Genomic DNA, 20,682 nt, shown 5'->3' with positions numbered 1-20,682 from the left:
ATTTTTGGTGTTTTTTCTAGTATTCTCCATGCAAGATAGAAAGCCTGTCCTTCCCACCCTTTCTGGACTATCACTTCCTGTACCTGTGCATTGGCCAGGCAAAAACGTTTCTGTATCTGACCTAAATATTAGAGGCATGCTTTTTGAAAACTAAAAATCTTCCCAAATTTAAGTATATATTAAAAACCTAGCCTGAGATAGCATACAGGGTCCAGAAAAGGGTTAAGAAGAAATTAATGACTGGAAAACAGCTGAATTTCAGCACATTCAAGACATAACATGAGAAAGGTCAAAGTAATTAAAGAAAGCTATAAAGGGTAATGTGTAAGCCACTGGGTAGATAAAGAAGCAGCTTTTAAATATTTAAGCAGTCTCAGAAGGAAGATATGTGATAAGTAATTGAACCACATTAGAAGGATAATTAGAAGGACAAAAATTAAACCAATATTTCAAATAACAGTTAAATCAACAGAAACAAGGTAGTTATTGATTAATGTATGGTGTCCTTTGCTCATTCCTGCAGTATTAAAAAGAGAATGTAGTTTAATAGGTGAGCTGAGATCACTTATTTTAAAAAGTCAGCACCTGGACAAGCTCATCCCCGATATTTTAGCTCTCCAGGCAGTTATAAAAGCTTCTTAAGGAGCAAGTCTACACGGGTCTACTCAGAAGTAAGTCCCATTTTATTCAAGAGGGCTTACTCCTGTAATGCCCAGATATAAGGGCTGGTATAGAACACTATGTATTCATACGCACACACATGGAAGCTTTGGGAACGTTGGCATCCACAACTATAAGAGGCCAACAAATTACATTGCTTGCCTGGTATGGCCTTTCACCAGTAGAGAGCTCTGAATTACCTCAAACCTCAGGAATGTGTTTTCTACTTCCTAGATCACAAGACCTAGCACTTGCTTAAAGACGCCTTCGGGCAATACCTATAGGCTATGCTAATTAATGTAAAGTAGACACCTAATGTGTATTGGAGCTTTTGTGTATCAATCTGCTTGTCAGCAGATTGGGACTGCTCCATCCGAATGCATAAATGATACTGAGCTTCCTTTGTTCTCTGGTGAGTAACTCTGCATCTTATTTGTGGGTTATTTCACCCCAGGTCTGTGTTTAGCTAAATAAAGAACTGTTGCTTTAACTTAACCTCCTCCTTGTTGTCTATCATTGGACTTTATAAGACAACCAGGCACTTCACTCCTAGGAAAGGATTGCATCCTTAGCACAAAGGATAGCAGCCTCAGTCACTGCTGGGTTAACAGCTAAGCTCTCAGCAAATGACAGGAAAACATATCTCTAGAAAACGTTGAATTGAATATGGGAGAGGGAAGATGAGAGTGGGGGCGAAACAGGTGGCCTGGCAGAAACAGGAGAGACCTGAAAATCTATTTATACCACATGAAGCCCACCACCTGCACAACAGATGTACTCAAGAGAGGGAATCTCCACTCCAGCACAGCAGGAAGGAAAATATCACTCATCGGATTCAAATGCTTTTCATTTTCAACCCTTCTATTCCTATTCCTTAGTTTAGAGGCACAGGCTGGGGGCTCATGTGCTCTCCCCTCCTGTTGCATGCTTTCACTCCCTCCTACTCTTCCCAAATTGTGCAAACTTATTTTGCTTCCAGACCAACCAAGATTTCAGTGCATCAACCTGAGGAATCCCCCTCTTACACGTTTTAACAAGAGGCACATGCATTTTAAAACCCTGGAATCCTGAATTTTGGCCAGAAAGTACATATTAAAGGATACATCTTAGGATGTCAGAAATCATGTCAGAGTGAGAATGTTCTTTACCTGGTTGCTGCCATTTTCTCGCCTTTCTTCCAGTCCCAGAGAACAATGGTATGATTATCATCTAACCCAATCGATGCCAAACATTTCCCATCAGCTACATAAAAGCAAATTGCAAAATCAAAAATTAATACTTCTTGAATTAAAATGTGATATTGGAATAGTATACTAAATCACATTCACCCTCAGACAAACCTGATTCTCTGTTTAACCACAGCATGGTCTGGACTAACTACCAAAGGTTCCCAAACCTTTTTGCAAAAAGGTGCATCTTTTCCCATTCAAGGCAAATCAGGAAATAGCATTACAGTACCATCCTAAGCAAAGTTACACTGCTGTAAGGCCACTGATTTCAGTGGATAGGGCAACTCCATTTAGGACTGCACTATTAAGCTATTAGTATAAAGGACCATTATTATTACCATATAATTATTATTCATAAAGCCACTACAACCAGCGTGCACTGTGCAAAAACTAAAAGGGAAATCGGTGCCTACAGGAAGAGAAGGAGGAAGAAGAACTGGTTTTTACATGCTGCCTTTCTCTACTACTTAAGGTAGAATCAAACTGTCTTACAATCACCTTCCTTTCCCCTCTCCACAACAGACACCCTGTGAGGTAGGTGAGGCTCAGAGAGTGTGACTAGCCCAAGGTCACCCAGGAGTGAGGAAACCAACCCAGTTCACCAGATTATCCTCCACTGGTCATATGAAGGAGTGGGGAATCAAACCTGGTTCTCCAGATCAGAGTCCACCGCTCCAAACCACTGCTCATAACCACTATACCTCGCTGGCTCTCTTAAAACAAAAGAACCATGTGGTTTTTACTTTCCTCTTGCTTTTAGATAGCTAGGCTTGCCAGCTGATGATCTCTTGCCAGCCTCCCCCCCACACACACACACACAAATGCTGGAGTGAGCCCTGTGTGTATGAATGATGAGGGAGTAAGAAGGGTGGTCTGCTGCATGACTCTCCCATCAGACTGAGATTCACCCTGTCATTTCCCCAAACAGGATACACAGAGAAATCCCTTACTTCAAATCCCTCTTAAAATCAGATGAGAATTCCCTAATACTGAGACAGCAGCCCTCAAAATGCTCCTGAAGGAGCCAAGGAAACCTTGGACGAGGCATTTCCGCATCCCTTGAAATATACTGAGAAACAAATGCAACATCAAATGGTGGGTGCCATTTGGCAGAAGCAAAGGTATGGATGAGAGTGCTTTTGATTAAAAGAAGTCAGCCTCCACATGAAACATTCTCTCTGTTTCCTCAGGTTCAGTTCAAGAGACATCCAATTAGCCACCAGAGGGCACACATTAATGTTTTATCAACACAAGTCAACAGTAATAGCATTCCAGAAGAGTAGTCCCCTGCAGCAAAAACAACCAGGTCTCCTGTGGTACTCAAGATTATGATACATTTATTGTGATGAAAGCTGGTAGATGGCGGGCACAGAGATAACTTTAATAAAATTAAAAACAAGTACCAACTGCCAGCCATTTGGAGCAGGTTTAATTCTTATTGAGCAACTGGCCAGACTACTGACTCGGTGCTTAGCATCCATATCTTCACAGAGAATAGAAATATATACTTTTTTAATGATGACATCATGCTATTGCACTTAACATTACAAGGAAAGGGGAAGGAAATGCACACACATAAATACACACACAGAGAGAGTTTGGCAGAAGCTCCTAATTTCTTATAATATTTACTTTTGCCCTTAGGCACACACACACCTAGCTCTGATAGACTGACAGCCCATTCCTGAGCCTTCGGTGGCTGGGGACGGCGTGGCCGAGGCGTGACAGTGGCATCTCCCGAGGTGTTTTCCATTTTTAAAAAGACTTTCGGAGGCTTTTTAATTTTTAAATGGGGCATTTTGCAAAAAAGCAGGTGCAGCAACACTGTTCACCCCGCTGGCATTCCAGGCCGAAAGGGGACAGGAAGCTGCCTACTGGCAGCTCCACCCCCCGGCATGCCCCGGGAATGCCCCCTGGGATGCTGGCACAGGGCTTTGCACTGGTAGGATGCCGGCGGAAGGTCCAGCCGGCGCCCCTGGGAGGCGTTGCCACAGCAGCGCAGGGAGGCCAGCGTCCGGGTTCCCCACCAGCATCCAAGCGCACCTGGACGGCGTACACCGGCACAGCCCCTTTTTGGTCTCCAAAGGACTTTCGTCGTTTGAGGTCCGGAATGGGCTGTGAGTTTATCAGGACTGATGCCTTGAGCTTGCCGGATCCCCAGATCCTGATTGACTGCTGCACCTCCATTTCATCTTGATTTGTGATGCTTTTTGTTTCCACATCAGAGGTCACTCTGAGGACAACGGACCTTGGGCATGTCTTGCTGAATTAGGCATCACTTGGAGGGAGCAAAAGATGCTCTTATATGGACAGAGAACATTTAATCGACTGACTGCTTTCCTTTCCCCTTCTAGTGGCTGCTTACCTGAGAAATCAAGTGTGCACACTCCTCTTTGGTGTTGGCCTTTTAGCAATGACAAACATTTAAGCGTCTGTGTATCCCAAACATGAATAGCAGCATCTCTTCCAACCTAAACAAGAGTACTGATCTTAGAAGCTATACAGGGAGACATGGCAGTATTTATATTTGTTTATTTTACTAAAATAGTACATCCAGGTTTTTGTTATAAAATACCCACCAAGCTGTTTATGTATCCTAATAAAACTTTTTTTTTGCATTGTGGAGAAAAAGAACTTCCTGATTTCTCCCAGTCTGCTATCTCTTACATGCTGTTTATCTTCGTTTCTCAAGAGCTGATCTAAGCTTCCTGACCACTATTTGATCTAATCCAAAGCCTTCTAATCTATCGGCCCTGCTTTCATGTTTAGAAGCATTTTCATCCCTGCTGCCCTCTTCTCCATTCCCATTCCACTCCCTCCATTCTTTGCCTCCTGTCTCCAAACGCAGCATGTGCCTATCAGCATTCCCATCATTCTCGTGTGTCTCTTTGGCCTTCCTCTGTGGCATGCCCCAGGGTCAAGTGTGCTTCTTACATAAAATTCATTTTCATGATTCTACTTCAGCAGCCCCCTGTGCCAATCAGCATTTGATAGCTCTAGCTGCGGTATTTTTTCCCCCTTTGAAGTCCAGCTTCACTTGTCTCTCTCCTCTTCTGATGTTCTTCCTGCCACTCTTACAATTTCGTCTTTCACATATTATTTTGGCTTTCGGCGATAGCTCCACTGAGCTTTAGCCTTTAAGCACTTCTTTCCTCCTTTCTACATTCTATTCTGGGGTCATCCTTTTGACCAGTATTATCGCGCTGAAGAGGATGGTACGTGAATCATCATTCCTATTTGCTTCTCCCTAGTCAAACTCTAACAAATGATTTCTATGATTAATGCTCTGAGACATCCAACCGTCAAATGACTCTAACATTCCCCAACCTGTATTTCCTTTGAGCCTTCGCCTGTCTGTTCCTCTCCTGTTGCAATAGATAACCATGCCCTCTATTATTTTTTATTTACAATATTCAGTTCAGAGAAATAAAAGCATAATCTATAAAAGTCAGCAACTAAAACTAAAATAAATCCAATACTCAGCAATGTAAACAGAAACTGCATGCAAAAATCAGATTGTAGTGTGAAAAAAAGTTTAAAATGTAGGTTAACAAGATGTTCTTCACCTTGTACCTAATGGTCAATAAAGCAGGATTCAGGCTGATGTCTCTCACAAGGGAATGTTAGCTACAGTGGAATACCAATCAGTGCTCATAGCATTTATAAGTAACGGACTTACTTGCATGCCACAGCCAAACATATATTTAAAGAAGATTTAAAAGCCCTTCACAGTGCTGTGAGTTTCTTTTTAAAAAACATTAGTAAGCAGTCTTAGAGGCCATTCCTGAAGTGGGGCAATGCTCATTTGGAGCAGTGTGACCTCGTGCCAGCATAGGTGCCACCTTATCATGGGGCCAAACATGCCAGTGCTCGGGCGCTGCCAGCCCCTGCCACCAGCGCAGCCATGCCAGCAGGGATTTCCTGGAAGGGAAAGCCCACACCGACGTGGGGGGGGTTGCTGATATTCCTGGGGGAGGAGCTGCCGTTAGGCAGCTTCCTTACCCCCTTTGCCCTGTGGTAGGCAATGGGGGATTTCCCCCCTTTTCCCTATTTTTATGTTTTTAAAAGCCTTTTTTTGCCTCTGTGGCAGCAGGGAAGCCTCTGAGGGGGTGGCGTGGCTGCACCACTCCCAGCCGCAGTAGATCTGCTCCCACCTTCAGGATTGGGCTGCAAATCACAAAAGAGGTAAGTTGCATTGCCTAAATTTTACAAAAGTTAGTTGCTAACATGAATATGTAGTTTCAACAATCAGAGATTTTCCTGTTCTTCCAAGGCACGCTGGAAAAGTCCATCTTTTCAGTCTGATTTGCCAGTATCATTGCTCGTAAATACACACCTGGCCAGTAGCAACATAGTCTTTCACTGGATGGATGGCTAGGCTGAGGATATCATCATCGTGACCAAGATACAGTCTTTGGGTATGTTGTTGTCTGTTGTACACAACAGCAACAGCAGCAATATGGTAAACCACCTCCCCAGTTTGTGTGTAGAACAAGTTGTTTCGACAGTCATAGCCTCTGTAACTGAAATGGATTTAAAAAATACCAACCGTTAATTATCTCAGCAAGTGCCCTTGTAACATTTTGAAACTTAAGACTATGATCCTGCCCTTATAATGAACAAGTTATGCTGAAAACAGTGACTAATGAAACAAAGTACTATACTTATTATGAAGGCTCCAAGAGATCAATATGAGAAGTGGTACATTAATAAAAAGGCCAGGATGAAAGCCTGTGATGAATGAAAAATACAAGCTGAAAAGTACCGTACCAGTTTAGTGACATTCATAATTATTAGTAACAAATGCATTTGTTAGATGGCTACACGTCTAACATCCTTGCTTCTGTCTGTTTTCCTTCCAATTTCACTATGAACCCTCATCTGATTTTTCAAATTCCACACATGGAAAAAAGGTATTTGTAGTCTGGTCTCCTATGTGTATAAATTCATATTCTGACAGGAAGCTGTAGATGGCTTCTACACAATACTAAGCAAAAATTGTTTGTGGTTTTTAGTTTTGTGTGAACTATCACACCAATTATAACAAAGCCCAATCAATGTTTCCAGCCAGTTAGAATAATCAGTGATTCAGAAATTAACTGAGAAACCCAACAAAGATATGAAGGTATACAAACACAATATTATTTAAGAGAACTGGGGTAGATACACTTTTGTCTTCTTCTAAGCGACAAATTACCCTCCTGTAGGGTGGTTAGAGTGTCAGACTAGAATGTAAGTTTGAATCCCTGCTCTGCCATAGAAAGTCACTGATGATGTTGGGTCAGTCACTTTCAACCTAAATGGAGGAGGGGAGAATAATGTTGTAAAATACTTTGGGTCCCCAGTGTGGAGAAAAAACATCTAAATATATGTATTAATAGATTTGCTTGGATCCACTGGAGTTTTTCCATGGGTCAAAGGATTTCCAAACCAAAGAGGTTGAGCTGAAAAATGCTAAAATTACAAATATATAAATTTTAATAAGGTGCACATTCAAGTTAAAAACATAGGCCTCTAGCATAGGCAAAACTTTCATATTCAGTGTATACAAACATGAACGCCTGCGATGTACAATCTTATACTGACCAAAATCCAAAAAAGGACCAGATGCGTTTCGGCTTAAGGCGGCCTTCCACAGTGGTCAGTAATATAGTTATAATTTAGCACATAGGACCTATTACACTGCTTGATGTATACACATCCTTAAGAGCCCGACATGCAACAGAAGGTGAGACATGGAAGCCACGTTCTAGTATATAAGAAATAAATAAACATTCAGGGAGCTTCACTGTACTAGAAGGGCTTTTATACATTTTTTACTGTTATGATATAATTATATTATCAGGATGTGAGCTAAATTGTAACTATATTACTGACCACTGAGGAAGGCCTTCTTAGGCCGAAACACGTCTGGTCTTTTTTGGATCCTACTTTGGTCAATATAAGATTGTACATCGCAGGTGTTCATGTTTGTATACACTGAATGTGAAGGTTTTGCCTATGCTAGAGGCCTATGTTTTTAACTTGAATGTGCACCTTATTAAAATTTATATATTTGTAATTTTAGCATTTTTCAGCTCAACCTCTTTGGTTTAGAATCAGTACTCTGGTTGAGTTCCATTTGGCTTCCCCCCCTCTTTTGTTGTTGTTTTTCAAAGGATTTCCACCCACAAAGCATAAATTCTGCAGTGTGTGTGTGTGGGGGGGAAATCAGCACAAGTTGCCCCCTTCCATTAGCAGAATTTTCCGTAACATCCAACCCATTATCTCTACCACATGGAAGAAGATGAAAGAGGCCTCCATGTGACAACTTCTCCATAGTGTCTTTATCACATGGTTCCTTCCTGTTTCAAGCCAGGAATACCAGCCACCTTCAGTGGCACGGAACTGTTCAAGCAAGCATCAGAATCACATGGTTAGCCATACTATAGGTGGAGGTGGCAGCATGGAAAGGGCCATTTCTATTTTCCTCCCTGTAATGAAGACAATATATAGAGTAGTCCTTGGACAATAACTACCTGTGGGAAACAGCTACCAGTTCTTTGGGCAGTAATAACAGATGTCCATAGTTAATCTATTGCTGACAGGGTGGTGGGGGAGAAAAGGAGGGTCCTAATCATAACCAAACAATCTGAAAGAGAATTCAGCTTCCTCCTAAGTACCGAATGTGTTTCTTAGTTTTATGATAACTCCAGCCATTGTTCTGAATCTAGATGCTCTTTCTGGTTTTCTAAGGCTGGATTACCTTTTGTTGTAATTTGCAGTCTATAAAAGTGAAAAGACAAGAGCAGTCACTACTGAAAAATTGTTATACCCATGTATAAACAGCAGCTTTAAACTGTCCTCGGGGGCTCGCTCTCTTTTAAGGAAGGGCACTGAATGGTTTTTCTCTTTACTTTGCTGTTTCAGCTGAGGTAGATCTTCTTTGTAAACCTAAAAGAATAACAGTTTTGCTTAATTACATATTCCAAGTTCAGTTTTTTATGTTGCTTATTGTTATTTGTGTTGCCAGCTTGCCCGACAGTTTGTAAGACCAGTATCACTATGCTGGAATGCGTGACAAAATCCGACTTTTCTGAGAAGCTTCCATTCTAATAACAGGCCAAGCTAACACCATTCAATTACCTCATGAAAAATGTGTGTGTGTGTTCTCCATTTTTTGCACCATCTTAATTCTGTTTTTTAATAACATGTAAATTGTCCATAGTTCTTGAACAAATTTCTTCACTGAGTTCTGACAGCATATATAATATATACAGGAAATTTAAGCGGTTTGTAAATGTCAAGAGGACCAGGAGACAGATTTTCTCTGCTAACATGTACCGCAGATATACGGTTATTAAACATGCTAATCTGTTCAAGAGATGGTTATGAAATGCACAGCTGCCGGCGCAGTATGAAACTAGGTGCTGTGACATCAATTTAATCAAGTAGAACACCGAAAAACAGCATCAGAATGCATCTTTTGGTGCATCTCTGCAGTCAGTGAGTGTCAAGATGCTAAAAAACACTGGAGACTTTTGCAACAACATCTCTGTGCTGGTATCATAAATTGGTAACATACAATGCAGATGTACAACTCTGTTATTTAAAGGGTCATAACCCTTTACTTATATTTTCCAACTAGACCTCCATGCTTTGGTATGTTCTCTTCCCGTTATCATTGCCCTCACATTTCTCTCTCTCTTTCTTACAGCAATTGACAGAACACAGGCCTCAGCCACCAACAGTGCAATCCCTATGAAGAGTTACTCCAGTCTAAGCCCACTGAAGGCAATATGCTTAGATTGGAGCAACTTTTCATAGGGATTGCACTGTAAGTTTATTGTAAGGTTCATGTACGCCTATGTGAACTTGCAAAGTATTATAAGGAAACACAGGCTTGGACTCAACCCTCCTCCCATACAAATGAAAAGCAGCTTAATTCACATAGTGGGTCCCATTTCCTGTCTTTCCCCTGCCTCAGACCCTTGTGCCCCTGAGAAGCCCTACTAGAAGTTCCTTCAGCTTTCAGAGGGAGCAGGGGAGCTCTGCTTGTAGGGGGAATGAGCAGAGAAGCCCATTAAATGAGGGAAGGCAACTTTATGCTATTTTGGATTCGAGCCACTGTACGCAAGAACAGGATCTCAGAACCTGGCATGAGCAACAGTTATGCAGAGTGACATTGGTACAGAAAGTTTATGTCTCTGCCCAGGTGCCTCAAGAATCCCTTTGTAAGATTTGTAGGAGGATACAACACACGAATCAGTATTTTTTTCTTCAATAATGACACTGAAAAGTAAACCATTTACACCCTATCATACATATATAGTATTTTAAAAAGTGTATAAGCCTTTAAAATAAAAATGAAAAAATAATTAACAGTAAATCAACAATTCAAGAGTGCACATACTAAAAAAAGCAGTAACAACAACAAAACAACTTAACATTTATCAAAAGAGAATAAAATAGTTTTCACTTGACACTGCAATTACATGTCAGTGCCCAGGGGTCATCCCTGGGGAAGGTGTTCCAAAGACATGGTACTACCACTAGGGCTGTGCATATCGATAAACCTGAACCAAAAACATACTGAACAAAAGCCATTTCAGTAAATTTCGGATTCGGGTTTACCGAGTCCCTAAAACTGGGGAGGATGGCAAAGCTGAATTTGCAAACTGAAAAAGCCGGTTAAATAGCCGGCTTTTTCGGGAAAAGGTTTCCGCAGCTCCTGGGGGAACTTTCCCATGGTTTAAAGCCCGTCTCCTCCATAGAGATACATAGTGAAGTTCCCACTAAAGAATCTGAATACAGCCACTTTGCTGTTTCTTTTCTATGGAGGAGGATTGGGGCGACCCCTTCCAGACCCCATATCTCTGGACCCCCTGACCCAATCTTCACCAAACTTGGGGGTTCTTGCAAGGAGAGTCCCTTGGAGCCACACTGAAAATTTGGGGGCTCTACCTGCAAAAATGCCCCCCAGGAGCTGTGGAAAGCCCCATAGACTTTACTGGACCCAGTTTTTCGGAAAACCTGGAAAAACGTTGAATTCCCATATTTATCGGTATGGGAATTTCGCTTATTTTATGTTTCCCCCAAAAAATTGGTTCCAATAAACCCAAGTCCGAAATTTACCAGATTTTTTTTTACACACCCCTAACTACCACCAAAAATGCCCAGCTACCACCTACCTGACTTCCACAAATAGCAGAAAAGACCCCAGACCTGGGCCCTGATGATCTTAGCTAGCAAGAAGCTACAGTTTTCCTCTCTAAAAAAATCTGCCAATAAATGTGCTTGCTTGCTCAAAGAATTTCAGATTAACTGAAGGTTCCCATGGTTAATATACATTGTGGTTTGTATTATTTTTGATCCCCCCTCCACTTGTTATAAGCTACCTTGATCTTTTGGAGAGGAAGGAAAAACATTTTTTACTTACTTCAGTTTGGATTCTTAAACATAATCTAAAATTTGAACATAATCTTATAGATTCATTTAAATCAATGGGTTTAGAAGGCTGCAACTTCCCTTGGGATTGTGATATCCACTTCTTACTTCAGACTGCCTAGTTCAGTTCTCTCACTTAACTTTTTCCTTTGTTAAAACTTAAAATCCCTCGGCTTAATGAATGCATTTATTTATTTCATATTTGTACCCCACTTTTCTCCCCAGTAGGGGCACAAACAGGTTTACAGCATTTGTTACCCCCTCCCCCATTTTATCCTCACAATAAATAACTCTGTGAAATATGTTAGGCTTAGAGTGTGTGACTGGCCCAAGGTCACACAGTGAGCCTCCATAGGATCCTGAGGATCTGAATCTGGGTATCCCAGATCCTAGTCCAACACTCTAACCACTATACCAGGCTCCACAGTATGCGGAGATATGTCTACAGCACTAGAAGTTCATGAAGCTCACCTGTCGGATATAGTTGATTTGAGCTTCCTGCTCAATATCTGAGTCTAACTCTGGCACATCAGATAAATCAGAATCAGATTCTTCGCTGTGTGAATCAATGCCACTTTCTGCATAAAGGAAAATACACCAAATGATGCTCATCATCAAAGGCCAATTAAAAACTAAAGCCCGGTTCCCAGGAATAATTAATGTGAAATCTCCAAACACTTTAAAGCACTGTGCTGGAAACCAAGAACATTTCCAGTTTTACAAAAAAACAAAACTAAAAAACCAAGGTACACCAAAGGGCCTGATAACCAAACACAGAATAGACTAAGCTCTCTGAAGCGGCCTACCACTGGAAGGCTAGCACATAGAAGACAGCAAAACTTGTTCTCTGATGCTCCAGAGGGCAAGACTAAATCCAATGGGCTTACGTTACAAAAGGGCAGCTTTCAGTTTAATATTAGAAGAAACCTTCTAACTGAAAGCAATTCAACAATGGGATTCATTACCTGGGATGAGGGGCCTCTCTGTTGCTGAGGATTTTCAAACACAGGCTAGATAGGCAATGCTTTTGGGAATGATCTAGCTTTGGATGTCCTGCAATGAACCACAGTTTGGAATAGACAACCTATAAGGCCCTTCCAACACTATGATTCTATTTCGCCTTCCCTCAGACACAGCAGCACCAATAGAGTGTGTACAAGTCAACTATGAATCAAAGCCACGGTGAGCAGGAAAAAATTATAAAACATAACATCTTTCCATACAAGAAAATTGCCATCTCATTTGTGTGTGTGTGTGTGTGTGTAAAGTGCAGTCAAGTTGCTGCTGACTTATGGCTATCCTTTATGGGCTTTTCAAGGCAAGAGGCTAACAGAGGTTTGCCAGTACCTTCCTCTGCATAGCACCCCTGGTATTCTATGTTGGTCTCCCATCCAAACACTGACCAGGGCTGACCCTGCTTAGCTTCCAAGATCTGATGAGATCGGGCTATACCATACTGCCTTCTCTCCTGCCACCTCATTTACATATATGTAAACTTCATTCCTTGATCTGAATGGACCAGGCTAGCCCGCCCTTGTCAGATCTCAGAAGCTAAGCTGTGTTGGCCTTGGTTATTACTTGGATGAGAGGCCGCCAAGGTCTGTACTCAGAAGCAGGCAATAGCAAAGCACCTCTGTTAATCTCTTGTCTTGAACACCCTACAGAGTTGGCATAAGTTGACTGAGGCTTGACAGTAAAAAAGAAACTTAGTGAAACACTTAGGCATGTTTCTGTTTGGCTTTACATATTTCTGCAGGTTTCTTCCAACTTAGATGAATATAACGTATGACTGATTTAATATGAGAGTAGTCCCTGCACAGCATGCATCTTGCCTGTGTACTATTTGAATTAAATGTGCCTGAGGCAAAGATGGGTCTGTATTAAAGTAAAAAAGCAATGAACATATTAGGTTCAAGTATTCTGCAGAGATAGTAATGAAAGGTTTCATTCAAAGTCTCCCTTTCTATATACTTGTGAAAACAGAAACTTGTGTTTTACTACCTTGGGGTGTTGTTTCAAGGATTCCATTTGTTATACCTTCTGGAATAAACCGCCACTGAAAAACAGAATGATCTGCGCCTCCGGTACTTATTACCCACTGAAAGTCATGTGACCAACGGACATTTGTGACATGTGCAGAGTGGCCAACATATTTTCTAAATTTGGCTCCTAGACATAAAAATAAAGAATTGAAAATGAAGCCTTTAATTAGAAATCTAAGCTGTAAGATCAGATACAAATTCCAAAATTCAAAATAGTTGAATGAGCCCTAGTAGTTAAAAAAGATGGGCATCTTGAAAAAGTACAAAAAAATAGCAAAGACCATTATTAGCAGAGCAAGTATTTTGCTATACATATACTTTATGCAATGGGGGGAAATTAATTCATTATATTGGATCTTAATACACCCTGAGTGAAAACTGGAGAAGCAAAAAGCCTGGGAATAGTGAGAAATATTTGGGGGTTACTCCTGCAATAAAACCAAAAAAATTATCTGTCTGCATTGTCATGTTTGAAAAAGTGAGCTGAGGACAATAAGGATATGGGGAAATCATGCATCGATGTTCTTCAGGCAGCCACTGATGCAGGTAATTTACAGTACAATCCTGTTATTAGTTTCTTTAGTCTAAATCCAATGGATTTAGACTGGGGTAACTCTGTACAGAATTGTACTGTGGAAGAGATCAAGTTGACAGGTCCTGAACAATGAACCAGGTAACATATATTTTGAGGACATTTAGCTACGTTTCTTACACTGTTGAGAAGTTTGAGGGATTTCCGCCCCCTTCCAAACACATTTGATTTGTAAATTCCTTGGAGCAGTGCCTGAAGATATTTTTATATCACTTATACAGCACTCTGGTGATATATAAACAATAATGCAAAAAGGAAAGTTCTTGCAAGACAACTATATACCCATAAGTCCTTTCTCCTCAAAATGATGAAGTCTACTTTGGAAAGTAATTGAAAAGACATTGATCGTAAAATGTTTTGAAAGCCAACAGAGCTCAGCACGGCAGAGGAAGCTCACAATCCCTGTACTCAGCAACTTGTAACAGTATCGTATTCCTGAGCAGCCAAGATAACAATTAAAACTGCCAGGATAATAATTAAAACAATGGATTGGTTCCTGAGCCTGAATGAATCTTGTGCTTGTGATTTTGCTTTGCAGTTCTGGTTTCCAAGTAACCTGTGGTTTGAGTAAACCCTAATTTGCCCAGTTTGCAGACAAGAGCAAACTATGGTTTGGCAAGAAAGAGGAAGATTGAATCCAAGTGCATGGAGAGGAAAGGAGGGAGGGCCCATGCAACAAATGGCCAAAGCATAATTTTCTGCAATGTGAATCAAGGTGAGAACAAATTTCTAATGATGTATTAGAATATATCTATATCTTTTAAAAGTTCAAAATATAACAGTGTGTAAGTATGTAAAAGAAAGCAGCAAACAGCTGAATCAGTGTTTTAGAGACAGTTAGCACTGGATAATGACTCCTGCAAAATAACTTTCAGGTCTGGAATCCATAGCTGATTGGTTGCTTGAAAGGCTCAATGAATGCTGAAGAGATTTTCTGTGCCTGCAGGACAAACCGGGCCTTAACCAACCCCCAGCCATCTTAGATCGGGCCTGCCAAAGGAGGTCAGGAAGTCTAGTTGCCACCTCTGAGATGGGAATTACCTGGAGATTTTTGGGATAGGGCCTGAGGAGGGCAGAGTTTGGGTAGGGACTTCAATGCCATAGAGTCCAATTGCCAAAGCAACCATTTTCTCCAGGTGAACTGATCTCTATTGGCTGGAGATCAATTATAATAGCAGGAGATCTCCAGTTAGTACCTGGAGGTTGGCAACCCTATCAGGAAGGCTCCCACACTTTTGGCTTTTCACAAGCTATGTAAAACAGAATCGTTCAGGACGGCATTTTTAAAAAGGAATAGGTCTTCATTATAACAGATGAATTCAGGAAGACATTTTAACAGAGGGAACAGGACTATAGACCCGTGTTGGCGAACCTATGGCACGCGTGCCGGACATGGCACGCGGAGCTCTCTCTGTGGGCACACGCCCGCCGCCCAGGTGGGCGGGGGGGGGGGCTTTCTAACGCGGGGGAGGTTGGGGGGCAGCAGGGCCAGGCGCCCGGGGGGGACGGGGGCCCCGTCCCGCATTTGTGCTCCGTCATTGGCGCCAGGCGCCCAGAGCTCGCGCCCCTGGGCCCCTCTGGGGAAAGCGGGACCGCCACCCGCAAAGCCAGCGCAGACTTCTGGCCCTCGGGGGGGATCCCAAGCCGCCGCCCACCACCCCCTGGCCTGAGCTGGGCGGGATGGCGCCTGCCCCCGCACCCCCCGGCCAGATGGCCCTTCCGCGGGGCCACAGCAGCAGCAGATGTGCGCTAGGGGAGGGGCGGCCGCTGGAGCCCGGCCAGCAAACCGGGAGGGAAAGGATCGGCCCGGCCACCCCCCCTCTCTCCCGTGCAACTTCTCACACACCCCCTCCGTGCTCGCTTCTCCTGGCCTCGCCGGGCTTCCGCACTCGAGCGCTCAGCTGACCAGGAGCCAGGGGCGGAACCAACTTCGCCCAGCCGCGGCTGCGGAAAGAGCAGCCCCGGAACGTGTGGGTGGAGCGCGGGAGGCGGCGGCCCCTACCCCCATCCCGCCCGGCTCTCTGCGTGGTGCGCGTGGAGGACGCCACCGGGGGAAGAAGAGGAGCAGTCGAAGGGCAGTCGGGGGGCATTGTGTCTCCTGGGCGAGTCAGCTGTGACTTGACAGCAGGGGGGCAGTCCAGCTGGGCGGTGGGCAGTCCAGGGAAGGGGGGGGCTTTGAACCGCGCCGCTCTGCCAGGCAGCGTGGCACGGTTCAAAGCCCCCCCTTCCTTGGACTGCCCGCTGCCCAGCTCAAAGCCCCCCTTCCCTGGACTGCCCGCCGCCCAGTTGGACTGATGCCCGCCCTGGACTGCCCCCCCTTCCCTGGACTGCCCGCAGGCCAGTTCAAAGCCCCCCCTTCCCTGGACTGCCCGCCACCCAGATGGACTGCCCCCCCTGGACTGCCCGGACTGCCCCCCTGGACTGCCCCCCCTTCCCTGGACTGCCCACGGCCCAGTTCAACCCCCCCTTCCCTGGACTGCCCACTGCCCAGCTGGGCGTGTTGGCACTTTGCGATAAATAAGTGGGTTTTGGGTTGCAGTTTGGGCACTCAGTCTCTAAAAGGTTCGCCATCACTGCTATAGACTGACCAACTAATACGTATTATCTGTTGCTGTATGTTTTTGTCTTGCACTCATTGCATTATATTTCTAACTATGTGGTACCATTTCTTGCACTGTTTAACATGTCTTGTTTAATACTTATGCCTTGTTTCAGATTTCTGCAAGCTCAGTCCTATTACATTGTTTACGAGATGTCCCCTCATCCTATTGATTGTACTAACTTATATCATGTAATTTGCCTTGAGTCTCAGTGAGAAAGGCAGACTATAAATAACACAAACGAACAAACAAATAACCCTTTCTGGGTCACGTCAAGCCTAAACTCGGACCTTTCTGTTGTTACGCACTCACCACGTCTCCAACTGATGAGTAATTTGGGGTGGGGCTGATAGTCTTAATATTTGAATTTCATTTCTCTTTGTTACCAGCTTTTTCCCTCATTTACACACAGTTTCATTAGCAGTCCCCCTTGCTGTACCAGTTCTTCAATGTTCCCCCCCACAGCCCCGACTCTCTCTGAATCCTGGGAGGAAACAATGCTGTAAAAAGGTAAAGGTCCCCTGTGCAAGCACAGGGTCATTCCTGACCCATGGGGTGACGTCACATCCCGACGTTTTCTAGGCAGATTTTGTTCGCGGGGTGGTTTGCCAGTGCCTTCCCCAGTCATCTTCCCTTTACCCCCAGCAAGCTGGGTCCTCATTTCACCGACCTCAGAAGGATGGAAGGCAGAGTCAACCTTGAGCCGGCTACCTGAAACCGACTTCCGTCGGGATCGAACTCAGGTTGTGAGCAGAGCTTTTGACTGCAGTACTACAGCTTAACACTCTGCGCCAAGGGGCTCAGCCCAGTCAGCTGCAAAACCCAGCTCTGTTTCCCCTTACTGACTACATTACAAATCTCCCAAACTTTCGCTCTTATTCCCACACAAATATGTAGGTGTGTCTCATCTCATACAAAAAAACCCTTTTTTAGCCACTGAGGAAGCATGAATAAACTGATCATCACCAACTTTAATCGAGCAATCAGATATAGGCAGGATGGTGACTTACCTTTCTTTAGGCAAGGAAATCGGAACAACTTAACCAAACCAAAGTCATCTCCCGTCACCAGAACTGCATTGTTGTAATTTCCATCCACAGAATTGATGTCAGTAACATTACTATACTTTGGCCAGATTCCATTCACTTCCGATCCCATAACACAAGTCCAGGAAGCCCAACGAATCCCTTTGATCTCATCTTTGCTTGTTAAATGCTTTCCAGCTGAAAACAATCAGGTCAATAAGCTATTTAACCATTTGTATTAACACATCACTTGGTGTTATCTCTGTGGCTTTCGAACTTTCTGATGTTGAAGGAACCTTTTCCATATTGACTTGTGAGGATCACTTGTATGTCTGCCACAGGACACACTGGTACAGAAATAAGCTAGTTTCAGAAAGTAACTGATTTTGAACATCTAAATCCAGATATTGACTAATTTTGGTGATTTAGGATCAGATCCTAGACCTTCCCAATTCTAATTTAGCTTCAAATATAGCCCCCCAACTCAAGAATTAAATGTGTATGCAAAAATGCAGAAACCCTGCCATAAATGTAACTACTTTCCTTATCTGACATTAAATTTTTTACATTTTAGTAAAACACAAGTGGGGACCTGCAAGAAACTTGCAGAAGCAGCCATCCCATTCCCTGCTTCTTTCTCTCCTCACCCCATCCTCTTTTCATTTTCCTTCCACCAAACACACAGTAACTCTTCGTCTCTCTGTATCTCCCTCCCAACACCTGCCAATCTTTCTCTTTCTCCTTCTCTCTCTTCAGCTGCTGTCACTGATTGTCTCTTTAGCTCTCTTTCTCCCCCCCAGTTCCTACTGTCACACTCTCTCACACACACTTTGTCTCTCTCTTCCTCCATCCAGCCTCCCATCATATTCTCTCTCTCACTCTCCTGCCTGCTGCTGACTACAATAGTTCTACCTCTCCCCGCCCCCAATCACACCACAGAGAGGTAGTGAATGTGGGTGATGATAGATACGCCCCTGGCAGCGGCTGAAAATTACACTGGTCAGTCAGGTGTCCAAGGGCAATCAAGCCCAGCCCGACCTGCAGCCATGGCCTCATCGTGGCATCCTCACCCCGGCACCACCATCTCGCCTAGCAGACCAGCTATTTTGCTGCCTCAATGGGGGTGGCAACTCTCCCGCCCACCTCCCTCCCAACACCTGGCAATTTTTCTTTCATTCTCCCCATCTCTAAGCTGCTGTCATGGATTCTCTTTAGCTCTCTCTCTCCCCCCTGGTTCCTACTGTCACACTCTCTCACACATGCTGTCTTTCTCTTTCTCCATCCACCCTCCCATCCCTCTTCCTCTGACTCGCTCTCGCTCTAACTCCCCTGCCAGTAGCTGGCTACAGCAGTGGCAGCAATGGCTTCACTGCCCACCCGGCCAGCCAATTCGCCCCATCAGTGGCAATAATAGCGGGGGGAATCACTCTCTCACCACTGCCACTGTCAGGCTCAGCTCCCATCCTCCGTCGCTGGGCCTGCTTCAGCGTCTCCCCCCCTCCTTTGCCATTTCTGCCACCCAGCTTCCTCATTTTCAGCTCAGCCAGGGACAGTGAGGACTACTGTGCCTCCCTATCTGATTCCCTGGGTTCCCCTGCACTATGGGGGTAAGGACCTCCCCCACCCCCACCCAACTTTGTTGCCAGTTCAATGAGCTGGTGGGGGGGCTTGCTGGCTTGGTGGAGGGGCAGCAAGTACTCCCACACATCCCTGTCTGACTTCTTTGTTGCTGGTGTGGTGGGTGGCTTTGCTGACACAACGGGAGGGCAGTGAGGACGCCTATGCGCCCCCCCCCGGTTGACTCCTTCCTCTCCAGCTCGGGGTGGGGGTGGTGGTGGTGGCAGCAAGGACTTCTTCCCCCTATTGCCACCAGCCCACACACAAAAACTGACGCTGGCGGAGTCTGGAAGACATGGTGGGTCCTGCAGCGGTAGCAGTTGCTGAGAGCCACTCCAGGCCTGGCTACAGCATCTTTCGGGCTCTGACGCACCTGCAGCTGGGCCCAGAGCAGCTCTTAACAACCACTGCTGCCACCAGGCTCCAGAGGGCACATGCACAGACAATGCTTTTTTAAAAAACTGGGGGAATTTAACCCCTTCCCCATGTTTCTTTCTTCAGATTTTTCGGACCCCAGGGGGGTCCTGAGTCTGCAGAAAAACCTGCTGGGGGGAAGTGTGCCCCCTATCTGCAGATTTAAGTATCCGCAGGCAGGGGGCACAGTTGAGAATTAGATATATAGATAATCCAGAGAATGTTATTCACACCTAAGTCCTATTGAAGTTAATAGGTCACGTTGCATAGGTCAAATCCATTAGAGTGGGACTTAGGCCCACCTGTCTCTGGATTGTAGTGATCAAACATTCAGATTGATAATTTTAAAATGACTTATTTGGGCTTATTGCAAACAAGACACTCGGGTACAGCAGATCAAGAGAAATGCTTACTTACATGGCATCCTGTAGAAGAAGCGTTCTCCCGAGCCATCATTCGTTTGCAAGAACTTACTGTCCAAAGACCAATCAATATGTGTGATAAAACTAGAAGACTTGCTGCATTCTCCTGTTTTTTTGTATCGCTGAGCAACTGCATAGATATCTACTGGACCATCATTGGAACCCACAGCAAGGAAGCAGCCATCTGGTGAAAACTTCATTTCATGAATCACTTCTTTCCGATCTTTAATATGAACTACCTCTGTCATATCTCTACAAAATCAAGATATACAAAATGACCAAAAAAAAAACAACAAATGAAATTTCAAGATTTAGAAGCAAGAGAAGTTAATGGCCATGCACATTCATTTGAAATAAAACCTAATAAAAACAGACTTATGCCTAAGCCGTGTCGTTTGTGCCTTGTGATTACATTACCATGATCTGCCTTGTCAAAGGATGCGTTTTGCAAGTTAATTGGCTCAGACAGTAAGGTGACACTTTTTGCTTGGTCTTATCTGTTTAGTATCTCTTGAAGGTTCTCTGAAACCTGAATGTAAACACACATGACAGCTCATCTAACTTAACACAGTTGCTGAAGGAAGACTCAAGATAATGCATCTAAAAGGCTTGAAATTTGACCCTCAAGTTACTTTACTGGGCTTAGAATGATGGA

General features: G+C 44.0%; 1 protein-coding gene across 4 annotated transcripts in view; it reads right to left on the bottom strand.

Moving 5' to 3' along the window:
* EML6 (EMAP like 6) overlaps positions 1-20,682 on the bottom strand; it is a 157,379-nt gene that overhangs the window by 67,838 nt on the left and 68,859 nt on the right. For all 4 annotated transcript variants that reach the window (XM_056852697.1, XM_056852698.1, XM_056852699.1 and 1 more), the window contains exons 9-16: positions 20,023-20,279; positions 17,560-17,772; positions 13,317-13,484; positions 11,787-11,893; positions 8,704-8,822; positions 6,226-6,412; positions 4,255-4,360; positions 1,809-1,902 (exon numbers count right to left, since the gene is read on the bottom strand). In XM_056852697.1, the coding sequence (XP_056708675.1) occupies positions 1,809-1,902; positions 4,255-4,360; positions 6,226-6,412; positions 8,704-8,822; positions 11,787-11,893; positions 13,317-13,484; positions 17,560-17,772; positions 20,023-20,279 (1,251 nt within the window). The remainder of the gene's footprint in view (positions 1-1,808; positions 1,903-4,254; positions 4,361-6,225; positions 6,413-8,703; positions 8,823-11,786; positions 11,894-13,316; positions 13,485-17,559; positions 17,773-20,022; positions 20,280-20,682) is intronic.

Source organism: Euleptes europaea, chromosome 7, assembly GCF_029931775.1.
Source record: "Euleptes europaea isolate rEulEur1 chromosome 7, rEulEur1.hap1, whole genome shotgun sequence".
NCBI lineage: Eukaryota > Metazoa > Chordata > Lepidosauria > Squamata > Sphaerodactylidae > Euleptes > Euleptes europaea.
Note: the sequence above shows the minus strand (reverse complement) of the source record. Positions and strands in the feature narration are given on the sequence as shown.